Source organism: Loxodonta africana, unplaced genomic scaffold (assembly GCF_030014295.1).
Source record: "Loxodonta africana isolate mLoxAfr1 unplaced genomic scaffold, mLoxAfr1.hap2 scaffold_107, whole genome shotgun sequence".
In the NCBI taxonomy this organism is placed as follows: domain Eukaryota; kingdom Metazoa; phylum Chordata; class Mammalia; order Proboscidea; family Elephantidae; genus Loxodonta; species Loxodonta africana.
The window spans coordinates 600,484-612,255 of record NW_026974872.1 but is presented as its reverse complement, the minus strand read 5'-3'; the positions used below and the strand labels follow the sequence as shown (position 1 = coordinate 612,255).

General features: G+C 36.3%; 1 protein-coding gene across 1 annotated transcript; it reads left to right on the top strand.

Annotated features, from left to right (window-relative positions):
• The first annotated feature begins 493 nt into the window (after positions 1–493).
• On the top strand, positions 494–8,446 carry LOC135229170 (olfactory receptor 8K3-like). Its single transcript, XM_064278926.1, has one exon. The coding sequence runs from the start codon at positions 5,573–5,575 to the stop codon at positions 6,518–6,520; it is 948 nt and encodes a 315-aa protein (XP_064134996.1). The 5' UTR covers positions 494–5,572; the 3' UTR covers positions 6,521–8,446.
• Positions 8,447–11,772: the final 3,326 nt, after the last annotated feature.

Here is an 11,772-nt window from a genome sequence, read left to right as displayed (position 1 = left end):
CACAAATGTTTACATTACAAATATTTAAAATGGCAAAATGCATCAAAAAGATTTATAGCATAATACATATATATTCATAATAAAACATTACACACAAAATACCACACTTTACAAGGTGTGATGGTTAAGGTTGTGTGTCAACTTGTCTTGGCCATCATTCTCAGTGGTTTGGCAGTCCAAAGATGTTGTGATCACTTCCATGATGAGGTTCGATATAATGTGGTTACCTCCATGATAGACTCTGCTCTGAGTAGCAAGTCAGTTGAAAGGAAGTTTCCTTGGGTGTGTGGTCTGAATTGAATATAAGCAGACATTCTGGCAAGGTTCATTTGCTATTGCTCACTTTGGGTCCTGTAGCTGGCTCCTGTTCATCTGACCTCTGGTTCTTGGGAATTGAGCCAGCAGCTTGCCTTCAGTATTGCCTGCTGATTTGGGGATTCTTGGATCTTCCCAGCCAGTGAGCAAGAGCCCTGCTGTTTGACCTGTAGATGTTGGGTCATCCAGCCTTTGCAGCTGCATGAATCAGGAGAAGCCTGTATCCTGATCTCGGGACTTGGGATGTTCCAGCTTCAATATCCCTGTGAGCCATTTCCTTGATGTAAATCTCTGTATACACATATTTATATGCTTTACTGGTTTTGCTCCTCTAGAGAACCCAGCCTAAGACACAAGTGTATATTGACATGGTACAGCATATGTCAAGCACAGCTGAATATGTGTGAAGGCAAGAAAGATGTTTTGGGATGAGGATTGAACAGAATGGAAAAGCATACAATATTGAGATGTAATAAAGGAAGCAAAAAACCTAAACAGACAGATGATGGCAATTGATCATCAAATGAGAAGCAAGGGTAACATTTCTGTTCTTTAGGTCAAAACAAAATTAACAAACAAAAAATAACTTGAAAATAGCAATAACAGCAACAATAATAAAAATAGTAAGAGCAAACTAGGAAGTGATACCTCACATATGCACAATGCAATAGTTTTATTCCATTTAAGTCTTTTAAATAATGTGATAAGACAGTGTTTAAGCACTTCTTCGTTTTGTCATCCGTTTGAAGAAACCACTGTAGAAATAGAGAATGTTGATAGGTCTGTTATACAGATACGATATTTTAATCCCGATCCCCATGTGGTAAAAATGGAACGTTAACAAAGAGTAAAACAAAGGACTATATGAAACAGATAAACATAGACATGCATACACACTCTATGAGTAAAAATTTGGTCACTGGTGAATACAAAATATACTGGACAATTAACAAACGAAGGCCAGGTATTTTGTTAAGCTTTCAAATGCCTCAGGAACAATCAGCAAATTGTTTGGCATCTCCTCAGGGAGGATCTCCATGGGTAAAAAAAAAAAAAAAATCCATAAATTCTTCTCCCTCTGCCGTTTTAAGAAACACTTGGGAGAGGAGTCAAGACAGAGGCTTCATTGCAGGTAAAAAGACTGTTTCCGTATTTTACCAGTATCCAGAATGTTTCATTGACCCTTGCAGGGTCCCACCTTTATCCAATGGCAAAGTCATTGCAAAATATTAGGATTTCTGATTCAGTTCTGTGTGCGTTATACTTTTCAATAGTGCCTGAAGCTAGGATCTCTCTCCAATTTTTTGACATAATTTTTTTTTCAAATCTTCACACTCTATTTCAGAGGCTAAATGCTAAGAAGCATTTTGAAACATTATCATTCCATGTCTAAATATTTTTACTTCATATAAGTAGTTATCTGAATAAAGTTAACAGAAAAAAACAAAGTCCTGGAGTCAGTTTTGCCTCATAACTGCCCCCTGGGTATCAGAGACCCGTGCTCCACAGGTTTTTCAATGGCTGTGACCTTCCAGAAGTAGATCTTTCTTTCTTCAAGGTGCCTCTGAGTGGACTCGACCCACCAGCCTTTCAGTCTGTAGCTGAGTGCTTAAGTGTTTTTGCCACCCAGGTGGCCTAATTATGTGAATAATAGAGCTCCAATATGAAAGTAAAGGAAGCATATACAGTATTAAAAATACTGCAGCAGAATTATGAAGCTGCAGGTATTCAGTTTCTAGCATTGGTGTTCTTCAAAATCCTCAGTTATAAGCTGCCTCTAGGCTCTTATGTACCTCTCAAGTGTAATTTAATATTTAATGCATATTTAGATAACAGTACAAATGTCCATTTTTCCTAATCTCTTGATGAAGAAACAAATAAATTTCCATCTCACACCTCGTGTTGAGAAGTGAAAAGCAATTTTTGGAGTTTAGGAAACTTTTAATTACCTAGTTTTTTTTTTTATGGTGATAGTATAATATATACCATATTCTTCAATTTCCAGTAGAATCTGGCAGGAAGAAGACATAATTTTTTCAAAGAGCATAGCTGTGTAAAATGAATTAAATGCTCAACAAATACAGTAAACTATGGAAAATAATTTGGTGCTCTCCGTGGAACTCCAAAGCCGATGGGAGGAAGTCCTCTTATCTCCTCTTAACTTATAGGAAAAGCAGCACTTACCAATATAAGTATTTTTGTTCTTCAGCCTTTCATCATTGCAACTCGACAAGATTTACATTGCTTTTATTGTATTCATTGAAGATAGTTGATTTCCTAATTATAATATCTACTAATACCCAATTCAGTACCTCTTAAAAAAAATTTTTAGTGTGCTTTAAGTGAAAGTTTACACAGCAAATTAATTTTCCAATCAGAAACTCTTACCAAAAACTGTGTCCGCACTCTTCTCATTTCCTTCCTGGCTCCCTGTTTCCATTAGTCAGGTTTCCCTGTCCCTCCCTGACTACTTGCCCTTTTGGTCTCCTGTAGTTGATCGAAGTTATTGTTTAGCAGCCCCGTCTGTTATTGGCCTGAAAGGTGGCCACCAGGGGTGTCTGTAGTTTCACATTAGAAGATTGTCTTAAGAAAATAGTCTCAGGGGTTTCTCCAGCCTCTTTCAAACAAGTAAATCTGGTCTTTTTTGTTTATTTATTTTTGAATTTGAATTTTTTTTTTACATTTTTTCCCCCATTTTGCTCCAGGCTTTCTATTGTGATCCTGGTCAGAGTGGTACCATCTAGTCCTTCTGGTCTCAGGTTAGAGGAGGCTGTGGTTCATGTGGGCCATATGTCCTTTGGACTAATTACTTCCTTTAGTCTTTGGTTTTCTTCGTTCTCCTTTGTTCTAGGTGGAAAGAGGCCAATAGTTTTTTTTTTTTTTTCTGACATAAGCAATGTGTGTACAGGGTCACAACCTTGTAAGCAATGTTTTAAATGAGATAGTGTATTTCCTGTGCAACCATTTTATTATTTAATATGATACTATTGTATTTTTCTATTTGTTTGGTTATTCTTGATTCAGAGGCTGCTGGTAGTGCTATTTTCATGTAAGTAGTATCATTTCAAACCTTTCGTTCTTTTACCTTAAACTGCCATCCTCATCCTTCTCTGGCATTTTTTTTTTTTAATCTGTGGCTTATTAGGGATACATATATACATTTTAATTTAAATATACATGTGTTTATATGCATTATGTACTATATAATAGCTTAAACTAGAGGATTTCTTTATCCAAATGGAATTTTTAAATGAAATTTTGTTATATAAAATCAGTGACATGGACCTTACTTTCTCCCAATTTGTTCAAATTTTCTCTCACTGTCTTAGATTCTTCCATGAGAAACTATATCTCATTTGTTACAAACAATTTAGTATATTAGTTATAATGAAAATGCTCCTAGGTTAGGACATATTTTAAGTAAATTTATATTCAAATGCACTGCTGACTCAAAAGTGACCCCATAGCTGTAAATAGGCTATAAATCTCTATGGAAGCAGACTGCCACATCTTTCTCCCATGGAGCCACTGGTGGTTTTGAACCGCTGACCTTTAGGTTAGCAGTCCATCAACTTATATTAAAATGTATTAAGAAGATGTATCATCCAGAAGATTGGCACATCGATGGTCCAATTTTAGTCATGGAGTTGAGGATGCAGGAGGGAAGGGCTGGGCTCAGTTACATGGATAACAAACTACTCAACCTACTTATCATCATAACCCTGACATAGAAGCTAGATCACAGTAGGAGAATTTGCATATGCATATGTAAAGAAAACACCTTTCAGGTAACTTACTGTCATCATTTGTCATTTAAAAAAAAAAACATCACTATATACTTGATATTTGAGACTTATGTCCTGATATCTTAAATGCATTGAAACATTTAATCCTCATTTTTTTTTCCAGCAACACTGAAGGGAAGTGGTCATTTTGCACTTGTGAATAAAGAAATTAAGGTATCTTTTTTTTTTTTTATTCTATAACCCACAAAGCCAAAACCAAACCCATTGCCACTGAGTTGATTCCAACTCATAGTGACCCTATAGGACAGAGTAAAACTGCCCCAAAGAGTTTCCAAAGAGTACCTGGTGGATTTGAACTGCCGCTCTTTTGGTTAGCAGTCGTAGCACTTGACCACTATGCCACAAACTTTTCTATTACCCACAAGCTGAGGTATAAAAAAGACTATATCTGTATGGGTCTACCACCTGGAATAATTTCCTGTATAAAGACAGACTATCCCCACCACGATCTATTAGATTTTCCTTGTGTTCAATACTTGTCAAGTATGTTGTTTCCGACTGTACCACCTGTGGCACAAGGGCTTTTACAGGACTATGTTTTGAAGTAAGGGATACTAAATGTTTCCACACATTCTGGGAATTTGCATTTTGAAATGTTTTTAATGAAGTTAACATACATATTATAATTTTATACATGTCATTATGTAATTGTCAGTATTGTAAATGAAAAAAGAAAGTTTTGTAACCACCCATATACCTAACACATCTAAAATTTTTTACTTTTTTTATTTTTGCTTCATATATCTATATGTAAAAAAAGAAAACCTGTTGCCATCGAGTTGATTCTGACTCATAGAGACCTTATAGGACAGAGTAGAACTGCCCAATAGGTTTTCTAAGGAGCAGCTAGTAGATTCAAAAAGCTGACTTTGTGGTTATCAGCCAAGCTCTTAACCACTGCTCCACCAGGAATCCCATCAAGGTATATGTATATGTACATCTACATCTACGTGTACACGTACACATATGCCTTCACCTACATCTTTATCTGTGTCTATCTCTATCTCTATGTCTGTATCAGGGCTTTTCAACTTCCGCCATAGTGACATTTTGGACTGGAAATTTTGTTATTGTGTGGGGTTACTCTGTATATAGTAGAATTTTTAATAACATCCCAGGCCTCCATTAGATACCAGTAGTACCCTTCTCCTAGTACTGACACCCAAAATGTCCTAGGCATTGACAAATGTTCCATGGGCAGCAAATTTTCCTCAATTGATAACAAGTTAGATTTTTCTTTCTTTCCCTCTATCTTTTTTTCTTTCTTCATGTACCTATACTTTACTTGTGGGAGGCGGGTTTACTTTCAAAAACCTGTATTGGAAGTTTGGATTTATCTTATTCATTTAGCATATTGCCTTTGTATACTAAAAATCTACCAGATGATGCTACATAAAACCGATTGACTACGCTGATATCTCTATCCAGAACAGGTTTCCTGATAGACCAAGATGGAAAAGCAAAATCTAACAATGCTAAATGAATTCCTTCTGATGGGAATCACAGATCACCCTGGGCTCCAGGCTCCGTTGTTCGGGCTGTTCCTCATCATCTACACGATCTCAGTGGTGGGCAACTCAGGCATGATCATCCTCACCAAGACAGACTCCAAGCTACAAACACCCATGTACTTTTTTCTCAGACACCTGGCTATCACTGATCTTGGTTATTCAACAGCTGTGGGACCCAAAATGCTAGTCAATTTTATTGTGGATGAAAACACTATCTCCTATTATTTTTGTGCTACACAGCTAGCTTTCTTTATTGTGTTCATAACTAGTGAACTTTTTCTTCTGTCAGCAATGTCTTATGACCGCTTTGTGGCTATCTGTAACCCTCTGCTCTACACAGTCATCATGTCACAAAGGACTTGTTGGGTGCTGGTGGCAATACCCTATCTCTACAGCACATTTGTTTCTCTTCTGGTCACCATAAAGATTTTTAATTTATCCTTCTGCGGCTACAATATCATCAATCATTTCTACTGTGACAATCTCTTCTTGTTATCCTTGCTCTGCTCAAACACACATGAAATTGAATTGATCAATCTCATCTTAGCATCTTTTGATTTGATTTCATCTCTTCTAACAGTTCTTGTTTCTTACCTACTCGTTTTTGTAGCCATTCTCAGGATGAAGTCAGCTGAGGGCAGGCACAAGGCTTTCTCCACCTGTGGATCCCATCTGACAGTGGTGGTAGTGTTCTATGGGACTTTAATCTTTATGTACATGCAGCCCAAGTCCAGTCATTCCTTTGACACTGATAAAGTGGCTTCCATATTTTACACCCTGGTTATCCCCATGTTGAATCCCTTGATTTATAGCTTGAGGAACAAAGATGTAAAATGTGCCCTACATAGGACATGGAAAAAAATACGCAATGTATTTTCTAGAGTTTGATGCAGCATATGATTCCTACAAATTACACCATGAACTCAAACCTTGTCTGTGTGCCTCCATAGGGAACAGTGAGCACAAATATATTCAACATATATTTATAAATTGCCTTCTACATGCTAGTCACTCTTCTAAGTGCATTGATGAACAAAAGAGTACAAACTGGTACCTTTCTTGAAGGAAAGAGATGGATCACAAACAATAATTAAGAACAATCTATAGTACAGTAGAATGTGTTAGGACCCTTGTGGTGCAGCAGTTAAATTGCTTGACTGCTAACTGGAACGTCAGTGTTTCAAAAAACCAGTTGCTTCTTGGGAGAAAATTGAAGCAATCTGCTTCCATAAAGATTTTCAGCCTTGGAAACCCTATGGGACAGTTCTATTCTGTCCTATAATGTTGCTATGAGTCATAATTGACTCAACAGCAGTGCATTTGGTTTTTTTGATAATGTGTTAAAAAATACCAAACCCATTGTCCTTGAGTCGATTACTACTCACAGCAACCCTGTAAGACAGAGTAGAACTGCCCCATAGGGTTTTCAAGGAGTGGGCAGTGGATTTGAATTGCCGACCTTTTGGTTAGCAGCCAAGCTCTTAACCACTGCACCACTAGGGCTCCAGGAGAATGTGTTGGGAATCATGAAATTAGGCAAGGAGAGTGGATATGCTGAGTGGAAGTGGGAAAAAGTACTAGGTACAAAAGTGGAGATACAAAGATTCTGGTGTTTTTTTTTTTCAATTATTAAACTTTTCAGTGTCAGCACTTGTGTTTATGTATGTGTGTGTGTTTGTAAGCCTTTGCCTTCTGTTTTAGTCTTCAAAGTCTTCTGAAGGCTGCATTAGATCAGGGCCAGGTTGCGAGGAGTCTCAGAGTATATGGCGATTTAAAGTACTCAGTTGCATGAATTGCTTAAATGCCCCCATTGCAGATCTTGGAGTTCTACCCTTTACCCATTAATGCCTTTACTTTCACATGTAAATCTGTTTACTCAACATACCTTGAAATTTTTGCAGTTCAAAAGTTCAGCTCTGCATCTGACTTGTTTTTGCCTAGATCAGAATATACACCAGTTAAGATAAATTTCTTGAGGCCAACCATAGAGGCTCCCAGGTTTGAAATCCATCCCCTGCTGGTTGTTCTTTCTTAATAATTATCTTTTTTTGTTTAATGGATGATCCTTTCTTATCTATATCAACAACTTTTTAAGTTGTTTGTTCAATTACTTTCTGTGTATCTCCTTGGGTAACAGGATAGTCTATGACGAGTTAAGTTTGCTGCCTCTCTTTCATTGGTTTGGCTTTCCTAAACTTTGGTAAATATTTATTATGAATTTTATTTGCATTGACTTTTGTCCACCCTACTTGTGAGCGACAAAATGAGATAATCCCATGGTTTGTGCTTACCTGTATTTCTAATTCAAGTAAGACCTTTTATGTGGTAAGGATATAGTTATCTAGTTTTACGGACATAGCTGCAGCATGTTAAAACCCACTGCCGTCGAGTTGATTCCGATGCTCCTTAATTTTTTCCATGTATTTTTGTTTATTGTTATTATTTTAAAATTTCTAGTATTTTTTTGAAACTTCAAAAGTCTAAATTATTTTCTTGGCACATGATCATGAAATAAAATTCTCCGTGTAGCCAATGAAACTTGAATAAAAATAGTCCATTGGAATATAAAAAGGTGCACGGTTTATTGTCATGTGAGCATAAATAGTTTAAAAATGTTAAAGTACTTAGAAGGCTATGAAGGTCATGAGCACTAAACCAAACAAAACCCCGTTGCCATCGAGTGGATTCTGCCTCATAGCAACCCTATAGAACAGAGTAGAACTGCCCCTATAGGGTTTCCAGTGAGCAGCTGGTGGGTTTGAACTGCTGACCTTTCGGTTAGCAGCAGAGTTCTCAACCACCACGCCAATAGGGCCCTGCTGCTGGACTTTTTTTTTAAATAAATTAAAACCCCTTTCTTGAGCTAATTTTGGGTGATCCCTTTGCTTATTGTTTCATTACATGCATGGGAAAAGCATTACTAGATGATGCAATGCAGAGAGGCAGAGGCACCATAAGCAATTGTGACAGTTGGGCACCATGGTATTGTAGGGTGTGTCATTCATATACACTAAGATGTGAAAGAAGCAGCTGAAAATTTGCAATATATTGGGTAGTCCCAAGTTTAATGCAAACATCTAAGAGCTTCCCACCACAGAAATCATCAGATCAAAAGGAATAACATACAACTCAGGGATATCCATCAACCCAAAGGAAAAAAAAGTGTAATTCACCTATATAGTTTTTCACTGAAGGAGCTCCTGAAATTAAGAGAGAGAAAGAGAGGAGAGAAAAAAAAAAAAAAGGAAATACTAGCTGAGGATCTTGAGTATACGAGTTAAACATTTTTACAGTTAGAATAAGAAATGATCTGTGATTCATTTAAATATTTAATGGTCCCCAATAATCTTAATACTTGTTGTTGTTAGGTGCCATTGAGTTAGTTTTGACTCACAGAAACCCCATGTACAGGAGAATGGAATAGCACCTGGTCCTGAGCCATCCTCACAATCATTGCTGTGTTTGAGACCATTGTTGCAGCCACTGTGCCAATCCACCTCCTTGAGGGTCTTCCTCTTTTTCTTTGACCCTGTACTATACTAAGCTTGATGTTCTTCTCCAGTGACTGGTCCCCACCACCAAGTGTCAAATAGTATCTGCATGTAATCTTTCATCTAGAGAAAGTTACCACCAAATTGGTACTACATACGTTGCTGGATTCCCTGGAGAAAGAGTAAACCAGTGGAGAGGTGAACAGAAATGCTTTGAGGTAGGGAAGTCACAGAAGTCAAGTTACAGGAAGAGTGATATTCTAATTTCCAGTATATGTGACTGGCACATTGCTAGAACTGTGAGGGGCATGCCCTTCACTACAACGTGGTATTCCTCCCAGTTTTCGTTGTGTCATATTCTAGTAGTAGGTTATCTTGTATTCATAGCCAGTCTTTTCTATACACAATGGCAACTAAAAACAATAGCAAACCTGTAAAGGCTCCTTGGTGAGAAATATAAAAATATTATATTACTTAAATCCCAGAAAACCTGCACAATTTAATATATGAAATAACAGCAAAGTACAGCATCAGATATATCTATTTACATAATTTTAGCTCAAAATATTAGTTTATTACTTGAAGCAATAAAAACTAGCCAACCCTAAAGTAGGCAAAATAAGAATTCAACATTTACTGTCTCATAGAGAATATTGGTATTTAAAACTCACTTCTTCATGGACATTTTCTTTGACCATCACAACAAATGACTCTATGGAAATTGTTAACTTAAAATAATTGATAAAGAAACATTGGATTTTTTTCAAGGCTTTATTTTTTACAAAGTCATTAAATGTTCATGATTTTTTTTTTAAACATTAAGACTTTTAATACCTACTTGAGTAAGCAAGGATTCTACACATTTAAAGTGCTTTATACATGGGTAAATCTCTTTTTTCACATCTAGAAGTCAGATAAATTGGCTTTTTCTTGTTACATTTATTTTTTAAAACCTTTTATTGAGATATAATTAACATAGCATATAATTCACTGGGTTTTTATAGTTCACTCACATGGCTTGAATTTTTTTCTTCATTTCTTTCAGTATGAGAAATGCCGAGCATGTTCTTCCCTTTTGGTTTTCCATGGTCTTTGCACATTTCATTATAATAGTTTATTTGTCTTCTCAAGCCACCCTTTGAAATCTTCAGTTTTTAACTTCATTATTTCTTCCATTTGCTTTCAAGAGCAATTTTCAGAGTCTCCTCAGCCATCCATTTTGTTTTTTTCTTTCTTTCCTATTTTTTTTTAATGACCTTTTGCTTTGTTCATACTTGATGTCCTTGATCCCATTCCAAATTTGTCTAATCTTTGGTCATTAGTGTTCAATGTGTCAAATATATTCTTGAGATGGTCTCTAAATTCAGGCTGGATGTACTCAAGGTCATGTTTTGCTCTAATTTTCTTCAGCTTCATCTTGAACTTACATATGATTAATCATTGGTCTCTTCTGCACTTGGCTCCTGGCCTTGTTGCAACGATGATATTGAGCTTCTCCATCATCTCTTTCCACAGACATAGTTGATTTCATTCCTGTGTGTTCTGTCTGGTGAGTTCCACATGTATAGTCTCCTTTATGTTGCTGAAAAAAAAGTTATTCGTAAAGAAAAATTTGTTGGTTTTACAATATTCTAACATGCGATGCCTGACATTGTTTCTAACACCAAGGCCATATTTTCCAACTACCAATCCTTCTTCATTGTCTCCAACTTTCACATTCTAATCACCAATAATTATCAATGCATCTTGACTGCAATTTTGATTAATTTCAGACTTCATAAGTTGATAAAATCTTTGATTTCCTTATCTTTGGCATTAGTGTTTGGTGGGTAAATTTGAATAATAGTCATATTAACTGGTTTTCTTCATTGGAGTATGGATATATCCTGTCTCTGACAGCATTGCACTTCAGGATAGATCTTGAAATGTTCTTTTTTAAGGATGAGTGTGATGCCATTCCTCTTCAATTTGTTGTTCCCATGATAGTCCAAATCAAAACGTATAATACCAGTCCATTTCAGCTCACTAAGGTCTAGGATATCCGGATGCCCATCTTTATGTTTTTTGTTTCATTTTTTACAATTTCATTTCTCAGAGATTCATACTTCATACATTTCATGTTCTGATTATTAAGGGCTATTTGCCAGTTTCTTTTCATTTTGAGTCATGCTAATAAAATTGAATATCTTAATCTGATAAAATAGAATAAGAAAGCAGTCTTAAACAGACAATTCACAACGAAAGAAGGAGTGGAGCGACTAATATCTGTCTCCATATTAAAAAAATAAGAGAAATATAGGGAAAAAATGCATATCATATACATCAAATGTAATAATTTTATTGCATTTGAGAACATGGTGGAAATAAGGAAATATTGAGTGGCCTGTCCTAAAGGTAAATTTTTTTAATCCAGGTCCCTGGGTGCGACAATTTGAAAGTTAACTGAGTTAAATTAATAAATGTATCTAAAAGAAACCTACTCCTTGGTGAACGCAAATAGTTTAGAAAATTAGCAGACACCCTAGATGTTTTCTTAAGCTTTCAAGGGCTTCAGACATTAACACATTGCTTGCTATCTCCTCAGGGAGAGCCTCAAGGGCTGAGAGAAAGCTATAAATTGTTTCCACTATGCCATGCTAAGGAGCTAAT